Genomic DNA, 24,191 nt, shown 5'->3' on the forward strand with positions numbered 1-24,191 from the left:
AGGCCAAAAGACAACCAAACGAAGTATTCAAAATGCTAACTTTTTGCTGAACAAATGAATTTCTCTTTATTCAGAGAGTCCATACAAATGCCTCATAGGGGCAATTTTACTGGAGACATAAAAGTTGAATCAACACAGAGAACAAATACTGGCCACACTTCTTCATAGCTGATGGGTGTTATTCAAGCCATGATGTTTACACTGTCTGGTTCCATTGACAACAACCTACATAGAAAATGAAAGCAAATAGGAGAAAGAAAATATCCAGGGTGTTGAAATCATTACACCTGCATCTCTCTGCTGTAGTGTTCAGAACTGTTCCATGATCTTGTAGTTGATAGATGGTGTTTTGAAAAAAAAATTCAGTGACATAAATTATGGCTGGGAATTTTCAAGAAGACTTATACATATTCTAGAATTTTGTACCCAGCTAAACCCTCATTCACAAATGAGGATAAAATAAAAGCATATCTATTGATATTTATACGAACATAGTTTATATATTCATAGACCTGCATTAAAAGAATTGGTTTAAAAAATGCAAGTAAGAAGGAAGATTAACACCCCCCCCATAAAAAGACAGGGTAATTACAGAAAAAGTTAAAGCATATTGTTAAATTTAATAATCTTATGATTGCAAAAAACAAAGAATGTTTTTCAAAACCAAATTCAAAATAACTATAACAAATAAGAAATGTTTAAGTGAAAGTTAAAGACTTTCAGTATTTGTAGTGGTCAAGAGGGGGAGAAAAATATTGCATAACTTTTCACGTTATTAAAAAATATGTTGAAAAATTAATGCTAAATGTTAGAAGAATAGAAATACAGTCAAAAGCTTGATTCCAAACTAGCAAAAAGAGCAACAAACACATTTTGAGTATTTCCTATATGCTGCCACTGTTCGAAGTGCTTGAAGCTATCTTCACAACCACCCCATGAGAGAACAGCTGACAGCTGAATTTCCAACAGATCTCAGTCTAGGACACAGAGAAGTTAGGTAACTGACCCAAGGTCACATTGCTAGGAAGCGGTAGAGCCAGAACTCAAACCCAGAGCTTTCAGAGGCTGTGCTCTTCAGCATCTGTGTTACCTTAAGGCAAGTTTATTAAACAATCTGATGACAGTGGTAGAGGGGAAAATAGCAGCTAAGGAAAAAGAATTGCAAGTAGAGAATAAAAATAGAAACAAATCCAAATATATAAACAATAACAATAAATGTGAATGGATCTTAAAAGTTTATTATTTGGAAATATAAGCCAAAGTCCACCCAGTAGCCTACAGAGCCCTCATGATCTAGCTCCCCGCTACCTTCCTGACTCTGTGTTACATTTATTTCGCATACCATCCAAATCTTGCCCTCAAACATAACAAGAATACAGTTCCATCAGTGCCTTTGCTCTTTCCATTCACATGACTGAAACTTTTCCCAAAGGTTTTCTCCCTCCTTTTCCTCGGGTCACCTTTACAGTGACTTCTTTCCTACCTGCTCTGTTTTTAAATGAATTTAAACTGAACTCTTACTGCCCTCACCTGGCATTCTGTGCCCCTTTATTTTTCTCCAAAGCCCTTATCTCTTCTCACATGCTTTACATTTTGCTTACGTATTGTGTTTCTTTGCTGTCTTCCCAACTAGAATATACATTCCATAAAGGTAAGGATTTCTATCTCTTTTGTTCACTAGCTATTGTCCAGTGCTTTGAACGGGGCTTGGCACATGGTAAGAAGTAAATAACTATTCATTGAATAAATGAATGAGGTGAGAACAATAGGAATTACAAAATATTTAGAGCTAAATGATAGTGAAACAATAATGTAATAAAATAAGTGGAAGACTTTCATGGACATAAGTACAAAGCATTCTTGAAGTACTTAGAAGTAGATCAGAATAAATGTCATAATAAAGATTCAATATACTAAAGATGCTAACTGTTCCTAATTGATCCATAAATTCCAAAAGGGATTTTAATGAAACTAAAAATACTGGGGCTCAGTAGAGAGGAACTGTCTGCAGATATACAGGTACCCAGGGCAAGGCTAGACTCAAACCCCGCAGGTAGGTTCATTCTCCTGCAGTCATATGTCTCTCCATCCTCCCTCTTTCCTCCCCTATGAAGCCTTCTCCCTACTTGTCTAATGCTAGATAGCAGATAGAATATTCAACCAGCAATCTTTAATTTTAAAACCTGATGTTACTCAACTAACATGTATTGAAAACTTACTAACTTCAAAGCCCTTGAGTATTTATCATTATAAATTCATTCAATCTTCACAATGACCCATGGAGATAACTGTCCTTATGTTCCCTTTACAGATAAAGATATAGGCTCAGAAAAGAGGAATAACTTGCTCTTGCAGCTGAAAGTACATAAAGCTAGATCCTTACAGGATATCCTGCTGGAGGCTTAAACTTGGCCCTCAGTAAATGTTGACTGGAGCAAGTTGATCTTGGAAAGCTATATTACTTTTCTGGTCCTTATTTTCTCATGGGAAGAAGGACTCTGTCTCCTGGAAGCCACACACATTGGAAACCAAGAAAATGTATCCATTCCCTCGAACATGTTTTGTTGGGTCTGTACAATATATTTGAAAGGTTGAATTAGCTGCCCATCTTTAAAAGTGTAAAGCTCTCTCATGATATCTGGATTCCAACTTCTTTCGGAAATTCTAAAGAACTAGAAACAGTAGAGGTGCATTTCTTCATGGCAATCGATGGCTGGAGCTGACTAGTTGTTCACCTCATATCATTCATTTATTTTACCTGCCTTTATTTTATGAGTAAGATTTAATAATGAGATAGTGGCAGAGTAGGAGTTAGGTCCTTAGGACCCAGGATCTCTGCCCTGTCCACTATATCAGTTCAAATTTCTTGCACATATGCCAGTTTCAGGGAAACCTTGAAATTCTTATTCTCATTGGAAACCTACCACAGGACAGTGGCAGTCTATCAGATGGCAGATGTTCTTTCTCATAATTGTCTCCATGAAAGTCTCTTCGTGCACACAAAGCTGGCCAAGCCAAGCTCATCTCACATCTGGCTGAACAGGAAAGTGGCTCATCACTTCCCAGGGCACTGAGTTGACCCAGGACATTCTTAAACATCCCTCTCATAAGCTTATCAGCATTTCACGGATGCTGTGCCCGTCAAAAACTCATCTCCTCCTTCCTTTCCACATGACTGCTCTGCCACTGTGTGGTACTCAGATGTCAAAAAGACGACGAGAAGGCGGACTGTCAAATCCAGTCCTGAGTCTGGGCCCATGGCAACACCAGATGCTTCCGGTCACCTGGGAAATCACTGTGACAATAGCTACATATCAAGTTCAAGGTCAAAGTGAATTCTCAGCAAATGCTGCAAAAGTAGAATTTCTGAGCAGCTGCTTAAATAATTTATAACAGCAGAGTGTACGCCTGCTTGAAAAGTGAGACAAGATTTCACGTAAGTGACATTTTTCTATTATGTCTTAGAGGGTAAGGCATTTGGGTACCTCCACACATGGTCGAGTGATGATAATGCAGTCAAAATCCCTGAGTTCTAATCTGACCTTGCCCATCCTCTGTCACTGAATTAAACTGAAGTTTCTGACAGATAAAGAAGCCACATGTCAACCCTACGCACCATATTCTAGCAAGGCACGATTTTATGTCCAGAAAAAGGACATGATGTGTCATCATCTATTTGAGATGGATGGAAGGAAGACACTTGGTGCCAACCCTCCATTCTCTGGAAAGCAGATGTGCTAATGCAGTTCGAGCTCCTTTTTTAAACCTTTGCCCACAAATGTGGGAAAAGCCAAAGATTGACTCCATTCCCACAGTGTCAACTCACGCTGGAGGCTGGAGGCATGAGGTTTACTAGCTGGTGTAGAAGATGAGGGAATTAGCTGTGTGGATATCTAAGGGGAAGCACTTTCAGTCACAGGGACAGCTGGGACCAGGGTCATAAGGCAAGAATGTGCCTGGAGTGTTTATGGAACCAAAAAGGCCAGTGTGACTGGGGTTAGGGCAGAGTGGTGGAGCAAGGGAGTGGTAGCAGATGAAATCAGAGCGGAGCCAAAGACAGGATCACATCAGACCTCATGGGCGACCCGTGTGGGGACTTGCCTTCTACTCCCATTGAACTGGAGGATCACTGAGGCTGCTCTACAGATGACTGACTGATACCCAAGCGTGTCTCAGTATGTTTGTTTGGAACCACCTGGGCATGCAAATGTACCTTTTCAACTGTCAGTTTGATGAAATCTAAATACAGATCAAGTATTTCCAATGAAAAATTAGTGTCTGAATTGTGACAGGCTCTCAGTGTAAAATGCACACTGAACTTTAAAGACAGCGTGAGAAAAACTATGTAAAATATCTCATTAGCAATTTTTATATTTATTTGCATGTTGAAATGATCATATCCTGGGGCTACTGTGTTAAAGAAAACATGAAAATTGATTTGTTTTCTTTACTTTTTTAATGTGGCTACTAGAAAATTTGTAATGATGTATGCGGCTTCCATTTTACTTCTATTGTTTTTTTAAATTTCTGCTACTGTTCTAGAACGATTGTCGTAAAACTTTAGTATGCATAAGAATAATCTAGGGAGCTTCTTACAATGTGATTTACCAAATCTACCACAAGAGAGTCCCAACGGGTCTAGGGTTGGGCCTATAGACCTGCATTTTAAGCAAGCACTCCCAGGTGACGCTGAGGGGTCTGAGGGTCCCCGCTCTAGAAAAAGGGCTCACAGTCCTGATTTAGGTAGTTCAAGAAAAAGGCCTAAAGTGCCATCAGGGAGTCACAGTGGCAGTGGCCGTAGCTCTTCTACATGCCAACAACGCCCTGCTATGCCATCCTTCAGCCTGGATCCCCAAGCAAGTTTCTTGCTTGGATTATTACCTGTCAGCTACTGCCGTGGTCTTCAGACACTTTTTTCCTCTTGCCATTTGGACTTCCCAGAGCATGCTGTTGGAATTTTCCTTCAACCCCACTCACCACTTCTCCGCCCTTCTTATAGGACCCAATACCCCGTCTACCCCACTATACAAGTCAGTTCCTAAAGCAGAACTCTCTGAGCCCAGCCTGTCCCATTACACAAGACATCCATCCACACCCTTAGAAATGAATCATGAGTAATTATAAAACCATCAATCCTAGCATTTGTATAAAAATTTACTAATTCTGAACACCTTTCACTCATATATCAAATTTTAAAACTGCTATGACAACTATTAAAGACTAAAGCTAAGTTGGTAAGAAAAAAATTCCAGTTCTCACTAGTCATTTGACTTAATTGCCATTTGACTTAATCAAACATCAACAAAGTCCCAAGAAAATGTAATGTCAGAATCATTTAAATAAATTTCTTTCACATTATTTATTTTTATTACCTATTTTTTTCATTATGGAAATCTTTCATGTAACTATAGGATTTTTTTAAATTCTTATAGCATATAAGGGTAAATAAAAATCATCCAAAATCTTACCACAAAGAGATAGGAATTGTTTTCCTTTCAGGGCATTTCTTTCTAATGCTTTTTACATGGTTTTGATTTTACTCTATAATATATACTACTTTTTCACTCAACATTTTCAGTTTCAGAATACTATTATGTTTTAAGGCTGTATCATATTTTATTTATTTATTCTCCTCTTTTGGACACTTAGGTTATTTCCAATGTTTTGCTATTAAAGTAATGCACAATGAGCATCCTTTTATAAAAATCTTTAAATATAATTATTTTCTTAGGTAGAGTCTAGAAGGTAGAATTTAAAGGTCTACAGTGAAGAATTTTTTAAATATCCTTGATACTTATTGTAAAACTGCTTATCAAAAAGACATGTCATTTATTAGTAGTATTTGCATTAATTTTATTCATTTTTCCAAATCTTTGCTAGCTTGTTAGCCCCTTCCAAAAAAAGCATTTCATTGTTTTAATTTGCAAAATTACTAGTGATATTGAGATTCTTTCACATTTTTTGGCCATTTCTATTTCTTCTAGGAATTATCTGTAACTTTGTCTTACCTGCAAATTCACCAGTATTTGCTGTTTTCATCTTTATAGCTTCATACTCTATTGAATAACTTAATAAGGCAAAGACCCAACAAATACGCTTCATTTTTACATAATTCAAGCCTATTGTCTCCAGGTGATCTTTAGAATGATTTCATCAATTTCTTTTTTAAAAAAGAATTTGTGCTTTCACTAAACCTATAAATTAGAAATTCAATTATGATTTCCTTAAAATATACAGTCCTCTCACCAAGAGCATATTCTCCATTTTCTTAAGTTTTCTATCTCAGTAAAATACTAGATTTTCTTCTGCAAACTTTTTAAAGACAATTCCTGAGTGATTTTATAGGTGGGGAGCCTATTGTTAGTGGAATACTTTTCAATTATTTTATTCTATATAGTTATTAATAGTACTTTGGAAAACTACTGATTTTTAAGTATTTATTTTGTAACATAGGAGTAGATTACAAAATAAAATTTTTTATTCACTTCCTTGGACTTTATAGATATCAATCAAATTGTCTATAAATAATAACTATTTTGTCAGTTTCAACAGTTATACAATTCCTGCTTTGTTGCAGTGAATACAATTTCAAGAATGGTCTTTACTGCCCAATTTTATGGAATATTTTCTACAGAAGACTTTACAGAAGCTATGCCAGTATACTCCAGGCTAGTCAGATGCCTTCAGGAGAATGCATTTAGACCTGGACATCCTAGTTCAAGAGGCCTTCCTACAAATGGAAACATATTCAAAGAGAGTGACCAAGGTCCATGAACCCACATTAGCTGACAAACAGTTGAAAAAATTGGGATGTTCCTTCTGGTGAATAGAGACTCATTGGAACATGATGGAATAAGAATTTTCATTAAAACAAGGATTAGGCTTGTCACATCACCTCTCTAAAGAGAAGAACTGGAAACAAGCTACATGGAGGCCAATTTTTGGCCAAGTAAATAATTTTAATTAAAAAGTAAGTAGTATACCTTGGTAGGAAGGGGACTTTCCTACAGGGGAAATACTTAAATATAGGGTCAATAATCCATTACAGAGATGTTGTGGAACAGATTTGAATATCTGGTAGGTGGTTGGACTGGATGACCTTTAAGACTCATCTTACTCCATATTCCATATTTCCACAGCCACTTCTATAGCCTCTAGCCAGTTTGGCACACAAAAGTTTACTGAAACTCATTTAAATACAAATAGAAGTAGTATATCAAAACAGCCACATTGTTTTTTTAGACTGACTTTTTAGTAAACACTTCATAAAATTTAAATACATATAATAATTCTGTATGAATAAAAAAGGAGTAATACTTCCTCCAATCACTCTCACCTACGGCTTGGATCAATCAACCTGCCTATCCTATTTATTAGGATAAGCAAAAAAACCCACATCAATATACATAAAAACATAAGGGAACAAATGCGCAGGGAAAACTATCACCATGAAAAATTACTCTATTGCAAAAAGACATTCATGTTTAAACATTAATTGAATTTCCAAGTGGTTATAGAGAATATGTTATCTAAGATTCGTACTTTTCATTCCCAACAAAGAAACCTCTTCAGGAAATAGGTAATGACAGCTGTTAACTATTGCGTGTTCTTCTCATTCAAGATTAATGTTTAACCTGTATCTTCTTACATTCCCAAAATAGCTCTGGGCAGTATTTGCCCAAGCAAACACTCTGAAACCAAATAACAGCAAAAATGCTTATAAGATAGAAACCTACTGAGAAGTAATTATCTGGTCCTTGAAGTTATCTTAAGGGATTTAGGTATAATTATCAACATCTCATTTAAATAATCTCACTGCAATTCACATGACTTCCTCTGCTAGTTACCCTTAATCAAGAGGTGTCAAAATCAATAATTTACCCAAAAAGTACAGAACTATGATATATTTTACAGAGACGACAAGGAATAATTCTTATGGGCCAGTTTTGATGTGCTCATGCCAGTTGGTGATTCTATGAGACGTCTGATCCCAGAAATAGCAACAGAGAAAAAACTTGAGTGGCTGGTAGGATGGTGAGTTCATGACAGAAGCAAGAAACTCTGCTCCTCACTGGAAATTTCTGGAGTGTCCTCTGCAGACACAAAGCAACATTCTAGAACTGTGGATTGATATGAAATGAAAGATACAAAGAAAAGCTCTGTTCTGAAAAACAAAACCCAGAATGAATAAGTCATGGAGATCCTTTACCTCCCTAGACAGCCTAACTCCCCAGATGCTGAAAGATGGCATAGAGAAGAGTGACACCTATTGTTCAGGAAGGTTTATGGGCGGGATCAACTTGCTCCACTGAGTAGATTGTGCATTTGGTTCGTGAGCAAATGTTGATCTGTCTCCCTAAAGGAACAAACCAGAGCGACCTGAAAAGAGGCAATGGAAGCAAATGTCCAGCTCGTGAGAGTTATCCAGGAAATGCGGGCAGAGATCAATAAGCTGGAGAAAGAGAATCAAGCCCTCCGGATGAAACTGACTTCAAGTAGTCAGAGAACCCCAGGCTCAGGGGGAAAATCAGGAGATGAGAAGGAGGAGGAAGTCACAGACCTCAGTAAACTTGCAGAAGTGGCTGGACAATCTCCAGCAGCCCTTCATGGTGGTGTTTCCACTGGTACGGCCCCAGCTGCGAGGGAACACCAAGGTACCGTATGTCCATAGCTCTTTTGGGCTGTGCCCACCTTTGCAAATATCTCCTAAATAGTATGTTTATTGTGCCTCTCACATAACTGCGTAATTTGGTATTACAGTGGTGAGTTCCATCCTTTTTCTCCCGGTAGATTAGCTTTGAATCCCTAGGGAAAAAATTTCTTTAGCATCTTCAAGCAACATATTTTAACAACATTGAAACTATCTCCAGATAGTCCTGGAAAGATAAGGATGACAGATTTGTGGAAATCAGTCATATTAAAAGTAATGCTTTTCTTCCTTTCTTGACTTCAAGCATTTAAATGCTACATAATGGAACACCAAATGGGTACGTGTCAAATGGCGTGCTCACTTATTAACCTAGAACAGTATTGCATAATAATTAAGTATATGGATATTAGAATCAGACAAATACGGTTGCCAGTGATCTGACACCAGTTAGCCAGTTGATTTAGAGCTAGCTCTGAGAAATCTTTAACCCTCATTTTGTTCATTTGGAAGTGTTATAGTACCTATCTTACATGGTTGTGAGGATTGACTTTAATGATAAACTAAGTGCTTAGTATAGCACCTGGCAAACACACAACAAATGGTAGGTATTATTTCTTATCCGTATTTTACGAACGTAAATTTCTTATCCGTATTTTATGAACATGTGTTGCACATAATTCAACTTACTATACAGGTTGAAGACTTCAAGAATAAAAGGCAATGATATATTCTAAAAGAATCAAATCTCTCACCCTTTATGGGAAAGAATTTTGACTGTGAGGATTATACATTAAGTCAGAAATCAGGAGAGTGAAAAAATACATTCTTCATTTAAATGAGTGCTTGCCTACATACAGTATTTTCAAATAAAATTGATATACATAATTAAATACTCAAAGCGCTTAATATCCTCTGTCAAAAGATTCAGGCAATACCATTTAGAGGCGTTGAACAGCTTGGCAATTGGACATGTTCTATTGCCAGCTGGTTTTTTTCTGTTAAAGAGGTCTCTTTCTAGTATGGGTCCCTGTATTTCAAAGCTGGGTACAGATTCCAATCACAGTCTTTTCCCTTGTTGTCAAGAACAACTCTGCATCTGAGCTATTCTGTCTGTTGGTTATTTAGTAAAACTGAAAGAGTAACGTATAAGGAAGTTAGACCTTCTCCTGGTGAAAAAAAAAAAACAGATATGGACATGTGTAGTATATCCTTCCCCAGGCTTCCTCCACCTCTGAATTCTTGACATTTGGACTGAATAACTCTGTATTATAAAAGTTTGTCTCGGACATTGAAGGACGTTCAGCAGTTTTTCCTGGCTTCTAAACACTAGTAGTACCTGCCTCTCCCCCTTCAGTTATGACCATCAAAAATGTCTTCAGACATTCCAAATGTCACCCGGAAGACAACATTTCTCCCAATTGAAAACAACTGCCTTACTCCAAAGGTAAACGACTCCTTCAAATCTATTTTTCATGATGTTTATCCTAATGCAAAAGTAATTTGGGCCTCAGTATACCCAGTGCTATTCTAAAACAAGCATTAAACTGGTTAAAGAACAAAGAGTATTACCCTTTAAACCCTGAATTCAGGGCCTGAATGCCATCAAATTTAAAGGAGGTGTGAATATTATTAAGAGCTAAATACACAACTGATAATATACATTTTCAGCCACTGAATGGTGACCTCCAATAAGAATATAAGCATTAAGTTGGAAAAGGACTAGTGAAAACCATTTGGTGACATTTGGGGAACTCTTGCCAGTTGCACCAACAAAACAAAGAAGGAAATATGATTTAAATTTGTGCTTAGAAGCCCGGTTGAGTTAATTTAAGCGATATTTATGTGTGTCTTACATGTGATGTTCTATTATGAAAGTGATATAAGTAGAAGGAACATTGGCCTGAGCATGAAGAAACCTGGGTTGTAGTACCAGTTTTGTAATAGTTGGTCAGTGCTGGGTAGCTCACATAAAATTCCTGATCTTAGCATTATCAAGTAAAAATGAATGGGTTAGATGCCTTCCAAGGCCTATTCCAGCTATAAAATTCTATGATTCTATGAATGTGACATGTTTTATGATCACTCTCCTCATTTGTAAAATGGAGAAAGTGACAGCATCTATCTCATAGGGCTGCTGAGACGAGTAAATGAGGTAGCACAAGGAAGACTCAGCATGAGTTACTCGGTAGCAGTTGTCGTCATATCATTGGATAGGTCGGAAAAATATTATTTGACTTAAGTTTAAGTTTTTTATTAGCAGTCAGTAAGATATTGCTGATATCAATCAAAATTCCTACTTGCAACTGAATGCTAGAAATGTGCTGCTAGGGCGGAGATTTAGAGCTCATCCCCTTTTCTTACTGTTGAGGCTACAAGACCCAGAGAGATCAAGCAGCTTGTCTGATCCTCTTGAAAACAAAATCATATAAACCCATTCTTTGAGAAGGAACGATATGAAATCCGAAGTGTGTCTCACTTTAAGAAGGAACAATTAAGGTGGGCCTGGAAGTGATCACTTGAGACTAAATTCTCCTGGAAATATATGTAAGAGCATGCCAGCCTTTGGTAGGTATGAAATCCAACCCGTCCATTACAGGGATGTTGCCCTCACCCCTCCTGCCCTTTGCAACCTCACCTAGGCTCTTTTAGGGAAGAGATAATCTGCTACAAAGAAGACGCAAGAAGCAATTCTTTACAGGGACACTCCAGCATTCCCTTCAATCTGCTCATACCCTTTGCTGGCAAATAAAGTGCATTTGAAAGCAATCTTCGAATTGGTGCTAATGACCCTGTGATGCTCTGTGGAATATTCTTTCCCTTTTATTGGTAAGAAACTAAAGGATACAGATTATTTGTGATCCAGGGACATAAACCAAAAGCCTATATGCTGATCTGTCAAGCTGGAGTAAAGGTCCCAAACAATAAACTTTGCTATTATAAATATAATTTCCTCTGTTGTACTTTCCTACCATTTGGTGTAGAGATATTGTTTTATAATCCACTTAAACAGAAACTTTTATGTTTGTCAATAGTCATAAACCTGTTTTTAGATAATTATAAAAGTGATATATCATGGCCAAAGGAAGTGTTCAAAGATAATTTATGAATAGTATTTGCAGTTAATTACTTCAGATAGATTTGAACTTAAACTCCCCCACAAACTCTTGCTTAAAATATGACCTTCTGGGCTTCCCTGGTGGCGCAGTGGTTGAGAGTCCGCCTGCCGATGCAGGGGACACGGGTTCGTGCCCCAGTCCGGGAAGATCCCACGTGCCGCGGAGTGGCTGGGCCCGTGAGCCATGGCCGCTGAGCCTGCGCGTCCGGAGCCTGTGCTCCGCAGCGGGAGAGGCCACAGCAGTGAGAGGCCCGCGTACCGCAAAAAAAAAAAAAAAGAAAAAAAATGACCTTCTGCTCTTCCAAACTATGAAAAGCCAGGGCAGCCTCCACTTTTTGTAATGGCTATATAATTTGCTGTCTGTGTTCTGCAGACACCGGCCACAAACTTAAAAAAGAGAAAATTGTGCTTCCAGCCCTCTGAAAACCTAAACACGATGCTGCACTTTCTTATACTTTCATGCTCATTAATGACAAAGCTATGATGAGAAAGAATAAAGATTCAACAAACATTCACTAAGTGCTCCAGAAAATGGAAACTAACCCTTGAGGTCAGTGTCATTAACCCCAGGGGTAATAGCCAGATGTCTAAGTAGAGGTTGAATGACAGGCCCCAGGTCAGTTAGCACAGTGTTAGAAGTGAGACGCAGACAAATCAAGACTCCCTAAAATAAAGCTCTTTTATTCAAGGTGCTTTCATTACAAGGAAAGGAGATAGGATTTACCTCAAGGAAGGAGTTTATTAGTAGACCCTTATGGACAGAAATTGGGTTGGAAGCCCTCAGAAACTAAAGCCATAAATCTCTCAATCTCTTTCAGGAGAACTCCTGTTTCCCACAGAAGGCATCTTTACTACTACTACTTTTTTTTTTTTTTTTTAATTTTTTGGCCGTGCCTTGTGGCATGCAGGACCTTAATTCCCCGACCAGGGATGGAACCCATGCCCCTGCAGTGGAAGGGCAGAGTCTTAACCACTGGACCACCAGGGAAGTCCCAAGGCATCTTTACTTCTTTCCATGTGTCTGCCTTGCTTTCATCTCTCATTCGACAGGCATCCTCATAACAACTGTCCTAACTAAAGCCAACACACATATTTCAGGACAGTTGGGAGCAGCCAGTTCAATTATTTGTGGCTATTCAAGTGATGAGGGGCTGTGGATGAGCACCTTCTTCTAGAATGAGGAGAACTTCCAGAACTGCATGTCTAGAAATTCATGTTCTTTGCATTTTAAAATCGTGTTTTATTATCTCTATATGTCCAGCTCTCTGTTCATATCCTATGTTCTCAGGAAGGTCTTCCCTGACCACACTATTTAAATAGCCTCCAGACCCCCTTCCTCATCTGCCTCCATCCCCTAGGCCTCATCAGCTTGATTTGTCTTCCTAGAACCTACCACTATCTGAATTTTATCATATATTGTTTGTTTATCATCTGTCAGCCACACGAGAATTTTATGCAGGCAAGAATTCTGTGTTGTTCACTCCCACACCCCATCTCTTTAAAAAACACCTAGCTCATGGCTGGCACTCAATAATTTGCAAAATAAATCAATGAATGAATGTCTTTTATGCAAAAAAATAATAATCTAAAAACAACAGCTTTGGTTAGTTAGTTTCAATGAAGTATTTACTACCAACACAATCTTCCATTTGTGGATGTCATTAAAAGTAGAATTTTTAAACTTGAATTTTGTGTCTCCTGTACAGGCAATGTCATGATTGTTAGACGCTATTCCATTTCCTCACCAACTCATTTGTTAGCTGCAAATGATCCTTGGAAAGCTGGGAAAAAACATCCAAATTGTGGAATTCTAGAAGCTCAAAGAACAGTCAAATCACTGGCATGTTCTTCAATTAAGAAGCAAGACAACGAAGAAAAGATGTTTGCCCCAGATTCTTTTACCAGCAATGGTTCCAGCCAAAGAGCCCTTCCCAAGCATGGTTTTGGTTGCAGGTAATGTACAATCTGCCTCAAGATAGTTTATAGTTGAATGCTGTGATGGCTACTGAGACGTTCTCCTGGATAAGCCAGGTCTTATCTAGTGGAAGTAATAAAACCAAGTAGGCTATTATGCCAAGATAACTTCCATCGTACTTATGTCTGTTTTGAGAACCAAAACAAAGAAATTTATGTGAGATCAAATGGTACCCTCTAATAGATGCCTCTAATAAGTGGAGAACCATCAGTCTTCACTTACTAATCAAGCATTAATTATCATACTCTGAGCTGGTCGCTGGGGATCCAAGATCCTGCAAAAGCTAAATGTTATGTTCAAAGCTTTCGCTTAGTGACAAAGACGCACAAGTAAACCGAACACTGCAATAAAGAGCGTCTCAGGGAGAAGGCACAGTTACATTAGGAGCTGAACAGAGAATTCCTCTCTGAGAAAGAACTATTCTTGTGGAGGAAGGTGCCTTCATGGGCTTATGTGAGTATAAGACAGGACTCTTTAGGCATAAGCCAAACAGGCCAAGAGACAAAGAGGAAACTGACCTGTTCTGCAAAACACATGAATTGGTATTTAAGGAGTTATGAGCAGGCTGCAAATGGGAGGGACTGAGGAAATATTTGAAAAGTAGTCTGGGAATCTTTAAGAGGAAAGTTGGCCAGTGGCCCTTGTAGTGGGTAAAGCCAAGGGCTCTTTCAGAACAAGATTGTCACTGTCAAGCACTACTGTGTTAGAGCATCACTTCCCCTACTCCACAATCTGCATTTCTACCTCCCAATTCCCAGTTACGCCCTATCAAAAGTATATACACATCTTGTTTATGTTTTCCTTTGCTGTGGAAAAGCTTTTAAGTTATGCACCCAACATAGGAGCACATCAATATATAAGGCAAATGCTAACAGACATAAAAGGGAAAATTGACAGTAACACAATCATAGTAGGGGATTTTAACGCCCCGCTTTCACCAATGGACAGATCATCAAAAATGAAAATAAACAAGGAAATACAACCTTTAAATGATACATTAAACAAGATGGACTTAATTGATATTTATAGGACATTCCATCCAAAAACAACAGAACAGTTTCTTTTACAGTGCTCATGGAACATTCTACAGAATAGATCATATCTTGGGTCAAAAATCAAGCCTTGGTAAATTTAACAAAACTGAAATCATATCACGTATCTTTACTGACCACAATGCTATGAGACTAGGTATCAATTACAGGAAAAAATCTGTAAAAATTACAAACACATGGAGGCTAAACAATACACTACTTAATAACCAAGAGATCACTGAAGAAATCAAAGAGGAAATAAAAAATACCTAGAAACAAATGACAATGAAAATACGATGACCCAAAACCTATGGGATGCAGCAAAAGCAGTTCTAAGATGGAAGTTTATAGCAATACAATCCTACCTCAAGAAACAAGAAACATCTCAAATAAACAACCTAACCTTACACCTACAGCAATTAGAGAAAGAAGAACAAAAAAACCACAAAGTTAGAAGAAGGAAAGAAATCATAAAGATCAGAGAAGAAATAAATGAAAAACAAATGAATGAAACAATAGCAAAGATCAATAAAACAAAAAGCTGATTCTTTGAGAAGATAAACAAAATTGTAAACCATTAGCCAGACTCATCAAGAAAAAAAGGGAGAAGACTCAAATCAATAGAATTAGAAATGAAAAAGGAGAAGTAACAACTGACACTGCAGAAATACAAAGGATCATGAGAGATTACTACAAGCACCTCTATGCCAATAAAATGGACAACCTGGAAGAAATGGACAAATTCTTAGAAAGGCACAACCTTCCAGGAAGAAATAGAAAATATAAACAGACCAATCACAAGCAATGAAATTGAAACTGTGATTAAAAATCTTCCAACAGGGGGCTTCCCTGGTGGTGCGGTGGTTGAGAGTCCGCCTGCCGATGCAGGGGACACAGGTTCGTGCCCCGATCCGGGAAGTTCCCACATGCCGTGGAGCGGCTGGGTCCGTGAGCCATGGCCGCTGAGCCTGCGCGTCCCGAGCCTGTGCTCCGCAACGGAAGAGGCCGCAGCAGTGAGAGGCCCGCATACCGCAAAAAAAAAAAAAAAAAAAAAAAAATCTTCCAACAAACAAAAGCCCAGGACCAGATGGCTTCAAAGGCGAATTCTATCAAATATTTAGAGAAGAGCTAACACCTATCCTTCTCAAACTTTTCCAAAATATAGCAGAGGGAGGAACACTCCCAAACTCATTCTACGAGGACACCAGCACCTTGATACCAAAACCAGACAAGGATGTCACAAAGAAAGAAAACTACAGGCCAATATCACTGATGAACATAGATGCAAAAATCCTCAACAAAATACTAGCAAACAGAATCCAACAGCACATTAAAAGGATCATACACCAGGATCAAGTGTGGTTTATTTCAGGAATGCAAGGATTCTTCAATATATGCAAATCAATCAATGTGATAAACATATTAACAAATTGAAGGAGAAAAACCATACGATCATCTCAATAGATGCAGAAAAAGCTTTCAAAAAAATTCAACACCCATTTATGATAAAAACCCTCCAGAAAGTAGGCATAGAGGGAACTTACCTCAACATAATAGAGACCATATATGACAAACCACAGTCAACATCATTCTCAATGGTGAAAAACTGAAAGCATTTCCACTAAGATCAGGAATAAGACAAGATTGCCCACTCTCACCACTCTTATTCAACATAGTTTGGAAAGTTTTAGCCACAACCATCAGAGAAGAAAAAGAAATAAAAGGAATCCAAATCGGAAAAGAAGAAGTAAAGCTGTCACTGTTTGCAGATGACAGGATACTATACATAGAGAATCCTAAAGATGCTACCAGAAAACTACCAGAGCTAATCAATGAATTTGGTAAAGTAGTAGGATACAAAATTAATGCACAGAAATCTCTTGCATTCCTATACACTAATGGTGAAAAATCTGAAAGAGAAATTAAGGAAACACCCCCATTTACCATTGCAACAAAAAGAATAAAATACCTAGGAATAAAGCTACTTAAGGAGACAAAAGACCTGTACTAGAAAACTTTAAGACACTGATGAAAGAAATTAAAGATGATACAAACAGATGGAGAGATATACCATGTTCTTGGATTGGAAGAATCAACATTGTGAAAATGACTATAGTACACAAAACAATCTACAGATTCAATGCAATTCCTATCAAACTACCAATGGCATTTTTCACAGAACTAGAACAAAAAGTTTCACAATTTATATGGAAACACAAAAGACCCCAAATAGTCAACGCAATCTTGAGAAAGAAAAACGGAGCTAGAGGAATCAGGCTCCTGGACTTCAGACTATACTACAAAGCTACAGTAATCAAGACAGTATGGTACTGGCACAAAAACAGAAATATAGATCAATGGAACAGGATAGAAAGCCCAGAGATAAACCCACGCACATATGGTCACCTTATTTTTGATAAAGGAGGCAAGAATACACAATGGAGAAAAGACAGCCTCTTCAATAAGTGGTACTGGGAAAACTGGACAGCTACATGTCAAAGAATGAAATTAGAACACTCCCTAACACCATACACAAAAATAAATTCAAAATAGATTAAAGACCTAAATGTAAGGTCAGAAACTATAAAACTTTAGAGGAAAACATAGGCAGAACACTCCATGATATAAATCACAGCAATATCCTTTTTGACCCACCTCCTAGAGAAATGGAAATAAAAACAAAAATAAACAAATGGGACCTAAGGAAACTTAAAAGCTTCTGCACAGCAAAGGAAACCATAAACAAGACGAAAAGACAACCCTTAGAATAAGAGAAAATATTTACAAATGAAGCAACTGACAAAGGATTAATCTCCAAAATTTACAAGTGGCTCTTGCAGCTCAATATCAAAAAAACAAACAACCTAATCCAAAAATGCGCAGAAGACCTAAATAGACATTTCGCCAAAGAAGATATACAGATTGCCAACAAACACATGAAAGGATGCTCAACATCACTAATCATTAGAGAAATGGAAATCAAAACTACAATGAGGTATCACTTCACACCAATCAGAATGGCCACCACCAAAAAATCTATGAACAATAAATGCTGGAGAGGGTGTGGAGAAAAGGGAACTCTCTTGCACTGTTGGTGGGAATATAAATTGATACAGCTGCTATGGAGAACAGTATGGAGGTTCCTTATAAAACTAAAACTATAACTATCATACAACCCAGCAATCTCATTACTGGGCATATACCCTGAGAAAACCATAATTCAAAAACAGTCATGTACCACAGTGTTCATTGCAGCTTTATTTACAATAGCCAGGGCATGGAAGCAAGCTAAGTGTCCATCGACAGATGAATGGATAAAGAAGATGTGGCACATATATACAATGGAATATTACTCAGCCATAAAAAGAAATGAAATTGAGTTAATTGTAGTGAGGTGGAGGGACCTAGAGACTGTCATACAGAGTAATGTAAGTCAGAAAGAGAAAAACAAATACCATATGCTAACACATATATATGGAATCTAAAAAAAAAAAGAAAAGGTCTGAAGAACATAGGGGCAAGAATGGAGTAAAGACTCAGATGTAGCAAATAGACTTGAGCACACGGAGAAGGGGAAGGATAAGCTGGGACGAAGTGAAACAGTGGAATGGACATATATACACTACCAAATGTAAAATAGATAGCTAGAGTTGCTTTGCTGTGCACCTGAAACTATCACAACATTGTTAATTGGCTATACTCCAATATAAAGTTTTTTTTTAAAAAAAGAAATATAGCTAGTGGGAAGCAGCTGCATAGCACAGGGAGATCAGTTCGGTGCTTTGTGTCCACCTAGAGGTGTGGGATAAGGAGGGTGGGAGGGAGACACAAGAGGGAGGAGATACGGGGATATATGTATATGTATAGCTGATTCACTTTGTTATATAGTGGAAACTAACACACCATTGTAAAGCAATTATACACCCATAAAGATGTTAAAAAAAAAAGTGTATACACATTTGTCTCCTCTGAGGAGAAGGAGGAAAATCGAGAAATAGGGACCTGGTTTCACGATTAACTTATCTGGGGAAGAGAAAATGGAACAAATATATTTGTTGAGAGATGAGTTATCTAATTCATCAGTGGCAGGAAATCAAATCAAAGGGTAACCATAATTAATAGGCCTGCAAGAATTCTCATAAATATTGGAGAGGACACTGGACTTCCCACTGGATGTGGGATACAAAGGTTGAGCCAGTTTTATTTGAATTTTACAAGGCAGCATGAAAACTGTGTTTCATTTGTAGAAAGTTCTATTATAGGAGCAGAGAGAGGAACCTGGGTCAGGAAGGACAGGCAAAGAAAAATGGAAAGGTCATCCCAGTAGAGCAAAAAAGACAAGAAGAGAGAAGAAATCATGACTACAAAGAAAACTAAAAGTAGGGAAATCAGTGAGGATGGAGAAGTTAGCAGGATCCATCATAAAAGTCCTTCTATGGAATGCTAGGAATATGTGCTTTACCATTAATTATTGGAAAGCTACTAAAATATGTCTTTATGAAAATTTTCAAAATACATAAACATTCAGAACCTAATATTACAAATATCAATATATTCATCTGCAAGAGTTTTATCATATTTTATCCAGATATTTTTATATATAAAAGAAAAAATGTTACTAATAAAGAGAAAAGCCCTATATCTCTCTTCCCCTGGACTCCTGAGGGGCAAGTGTTAACCATGAGGTTTTTTTCTATCCTTTCAGTGTTTTTTATGCTTTCATTACCCACATCCATTCATTCAGCAAATACATCTTAAGGGTGTACTACTACGTGCTGGATTCTAGGCACTGAAGATACAGCAGGAAAAAAATGTCAAAAATCTCTGCCAATGTGGAGCTTTTTCCTTTGTAACATAATGATCAATAAACATGAAAATACAGGAAGTATATATTATGTTAGATGGTGAGAAAAGTAAACCAATCAAAGGAAAAATGAAGGGTTTGAAGAGCAAGCATTGTTGAAATTTTTTATATCGTAGCCAGAAGATACCTCACTATTTGAATAAAGAAGGGAGAGAGAGAGTTCTGGGGATACGAGCAGGGGATTGGAGTGGGTAGGCGGGGGCACTCTCCAGGCATTGAGAACAGCAAATGCCAGAGGCCTGGGTGGGCCCACGACTGGTGTTTGAAGAAGGGCAAGGTGGCTGGCACTGAGTGCAGTGAAGGGAAGAAGCGAGACAGAGAGAGAAGGCAGAGAGCTAAGGGTGGTCTTTCACTCCTTTCCAATGATTCTGGATTTTTTCTAAGTGAATTGGGATGCATAATATACTCTTTTCATTTATATATATATATATATATATATATATATATATATATGGAGAGACAGAGAGAGAGAGAGAGCTCAGTTTTGAAAAGACTATAGAAAAACAATATAGAAAGCAAGGGGACCATGTTTAAGGTTAAAAAAATAATTTAGACAAGAAATGATTATTTCTTGGCCAACGGCAATAACTGGATGTGGTTTCTAAACATTTGAAGGTGGAGCCAACAAGATCTGTTGACAGAGCAGATGTGGGATATGGAAACAAGAAGTGTATATCCAACCACTGTGTTCCAATGGCCATGTGTTTTCAAAGAGGGAGGAGGGAAGAAAGGCAGAGATGTACCCTTTGTCTAAATAAAATTATGTATATATAATATACAGTTACATAAAAGCACTAAATGTTCATTATTTTTTAAATTGCTAATTATAAAATATTAATGTGATGTAAAAAGTATAAAAAGGAAAATCTTCCCTAATCCCATTACCTGAAAAACCACCATTGAGATTTTAATGGATATCTTTCCAGGTTTGTGTTTACATAGTTCATAATTGTAGAGTGCCTGCATTATAATGCTTTAGTTTTTGCACTTAAACCATTACAGGCTTACAGACCTACAATGCTAAACTGGGAAATATAGCGGTATTAATTTTCCCATTTCAATTTATATTATTTTCTATGGTAGTTTGGGGACCTAGCCAATGTTTATAATGTATTATTTTTCTGAAGCAAAATGTTTTCCAACTTCCAAGCTGCCAATGAATAAATTATTAGAACACAATCCATTTCTAATTTGGAATCTACTTTAATTTGAAAGATTGAGCCAATTGTAGAATTGTGTTAAAGCAAGAAAGTCAGTAATGGCTTAAAATCAACAGCTGGGTTGGCATAAAACCCAGTAGATACAGAGAACTGCTGAACAGGAATTAAGCTTTTTTTTTGTAGTACTTTTTTATTTTGTCTTTTACTTTCTCAGGGATTAACTAGTAAAGTAACAACTCATTACATTATTCCTCTAATTTTGGAGTAAATTCATTTCCTTTCTAATAGCTTTCAAAGACTCTTACAAAGATTTATCAAGAACCAATGTGTTTGAATTAGCTTTCAAATCAGTGAGACATTGTACCTAATTTGCTCATGAACTTTTCTATTATTGTACCAATTAAGTATTTTATGGAATAATGCCAATGTCAATATTTCTAAGAACCAATGATCTCCAGAAACTAGAGACTGGATTTTAATTTTTTCCCTAATTTTGACATAGAAACCCAATCTTTTCCTCCTGCATTCAAGAAGGAAAAAAAAAAAAAAACCTCAGGCTGTTGAAAAGATTAGGGAAAAGGGTCCATATGGACAACTAAACTTAGAAATGATATTTTACTGATAGGATAAAACAGACACATTAAAATAAATACATTGTCTTCTTTTCCTAAGCAAAGTGGTTAAGAAGACAGCCTCTGGAATCAGATGGCTAAAGTCCCAACTCCATCGTTTGCAAACAGCATGGTCTTGGAAAAGTTATTAGTCTGAGCTGTGCTGTAGTCTATTCTTTTGTAAAAAGAGAATCATAATAGCAGTTACCTCATAGTTTTTGTGAAGAATAAATGGGATAGTCAAGTGAATGCTTGCTAAGTGGCAGAGCAGTTATTATTTTATTGATCCCATATAGAACTACTGGCCTTCCTCCCAAGGGAGGGAGCAGATGTGTTCCCCTAGATACAGGCCACTGAATGCCATTCAGTGAAATTATGGTCTTATCTAATTAAAGAGAGAGAGAGAGATCAAAACTAGAGAAAAGGCAATAATTTTAAACACTGTTCTTTAGACTTATTCCTGGGAGAACTTTATCCTGGTTTATGTCAAAATTATATATAACACTGTTCAAGAGGAAAGGAGAAGTGGGCAAAATGAAAAGATTTAATCCCTCAGGTAACACTGGGTCATTGCTGTCACTTCTCTCTCCCCTTATTGCTCAGGTGTGATGGATATTCCATTAATGCAAACTCCAAATTGATTGGGATTATAAACTAATTCCCTCAAATTTCTTCTTCATTTCAACTGAAGAGTTTTGATGTGCAGGACCGTTTGCCTGAGAGAACATGATATTCTCCAACTTTAAACGCCAAGCTAATAATCCTCAGACGTACAGACCCTGCCTCAAAATTTCTAAATTTTAGTTTTATCAGCGCTATTCACTGGGTTTAATCAAAAGGCCAATTCCAATCTTTTTTCATGCATTATTATTGAACAACTAAACAAAAAAAATTATTATATATTTAAGGTGAACCTTTAACACTTTAAGCAATATTTGGTGACTTGCAAAAATAGTAAATGTTTTGTAGAAATAGTAAGTGTTTTTGCATAAAGGCCCACTAAAACGTTTTATTTCTCTTTCCCTATTCTGCGTTCTTTAGGGACAAGATAAAGACAGTCAGTTTCCTGTTACCCATGAACATGTCTTCATATTCCAAAAACTCAAGTTCTTTGAAATGCTCATCAAATCAGACCACAAACCAGCTAAGTACCATTACAGAGTAGGATACGTAAGGTGGTGAAAGTTAAGAAACAGTTGATTTCCAACATGTGGGAACACCAAGGCCTGGCGGGGTCAATGTCTTCCCCTGCAAAGACCTCTGGCAAGATGCTCAGTGAGATATACAAATATTTGGCGTTGGGTCAATAGAGTTGTCAGTGGACTTGGCCAAGAAATGGAAGCCATTACTTTATGTTGTTGTTGATGGGTGCACAGTATCTGTGGAAGTCTCTCTGTGCAGCATGTGAGCAATTAAACGTAATTAAATTAAGTTGCATGCTAAGTGTTTTGTATCTGTGCTATGCTATCAGGAAATGCTGCTGTTCCCATTATATGTCATTCTCCAGTTGAAACTATAACAAATCTAGGAAAAAAAGTTCTATTTCTGATTATAACATAGAAGCCACAGTGATTATCCTTATAGTTAATTTGTGTGTTGATATTTCACTGACACAAGCTCACTTGGTCTTTTAATATCCCGTGTTACTGGCATGTAGACACAAACACAGCAAACTCCCACAGCGTATATTGTGGGCTCAGAGTAACTGTGGGCTGGTTAATGGCAAAGACACTCATCCTGGTTGGAAGGAGAGAGGAAAAGGTTCAAATGATTATTACTTAGGGGTTGAAAACCTCAGAACTCCCTCAAATCCTGAACTTCTAGTCAAGAGACCATCTCCTCCTCCAAGTTTACAGCAATCATGTTCTAATACCAGTATGCCTTTTAAACAAATATCTTAATGTTAAAATCTCCAGAGTGTTAAAATGAAGATCTGGGGGCTCCAGACAGGAACAAGACAAGAAATTCACATTTTAAACAAGCCTTCCCAGGTGACGTCTTAAACAGCTATGATTACTATCCGCTATTGTAAATACTAAGAATCATAGGGTGCCCCAGATCTGATGCCAAGTTGAAGAAGCAGGGAAGCAAGGAAAGGGTATGAATGGTCCAGTCTATTTCTAAGAGAGGTCTTTAATAATCACAAGACAGACTCCTGGAAGGGAAATGGATGAATCAACAAATACCCTGAGGTAAAAGTCACATAATGGGTCAGATGCTTCCTTTATTTATGATATTCATTTAAGATTAACAATATTCTCAGCATTCTAACAGGTGTACAATAGGGCAAGGTTACAGCCAGAGGGGAAAGATACGAAAGAGGGGAACTCAAATGTCCAGCAGGGACAGACAAGTGATATAAAGGAGGGGGGGGGCCTCTGGAGAACAGGCATATGCACACCCCATCCACATAGGGCTGCAACTACTCATGCCTGTGAGACTGTGTGGGGAAGGGGACACTCCATTGTCACATGGTCTATCGTCCAATGGATGTTAAAATCTGGATTTTTATGCAAAATCTCCTGATTCATAAATACTGGCATTATGTTCAATTTTTAAAACATTGTGAAAACCAAATACGACTTGTCTAAAGACCAGATTTAAGATACCAGGTAAAAACTTATATGTGAGATTTCTAGCTTTTGTGTTTTCTAGCTTTTGATTTTCTCTTGGTTAAGTTGATGAGTCATCAGCTAAAAGATGAACAACAAGACACTTCCCTAGCATTCAGAGCTGTGTACTTTACCTGGAAAGAAGAGGAAAAAGAGAAAGAGGAAGAAGGAAG

At 37.5% G+C, this 24,191-nt stretch overlaps 1 protein-coding gene across 1 annotated transcript; it reads left to right on the forward strand.

Moving 5' to 3' along the window:
* The first annotated feature begins 8,392 nt into the window (after positions 1-8,392).
* On the forward strand, positions 8,393-22,571 carry CCDC195 (coiled-coil domain containing 195). Its single transcript, XM_060151556.1, has 3 exons — positions 8,393-8,654; positions 13,472-13,718; positions 22,448-22,571. The coding sequence occupies exons 1-3, from the start codon at positions 8,393-8,395 to the stop codon at positions 22,569-22,571; spliced, it is 633 nt and encodes a 210-aa protein (XP_060007539.1).
* The last annotated feature ends 1,620 nt before the right edge of the window (positions 22,572-24,191 follow it).

This window comes from Lagenorhynchus albirostris, chromosome 6 (assembly GCF_949774975.1).
Source record: "Lagenorhynchus albirostris chromosome 6, mLagAlb1.1, whole genome shotgun sequence".
Taxonomy (NCBI): domain Eukaryota; kingdom Metazoa; phylum Chordata; class Mammalia; order Artiodactyla; family Delphinidae; genus Lagenorhynchus; species Lagenorhynchus albirostris.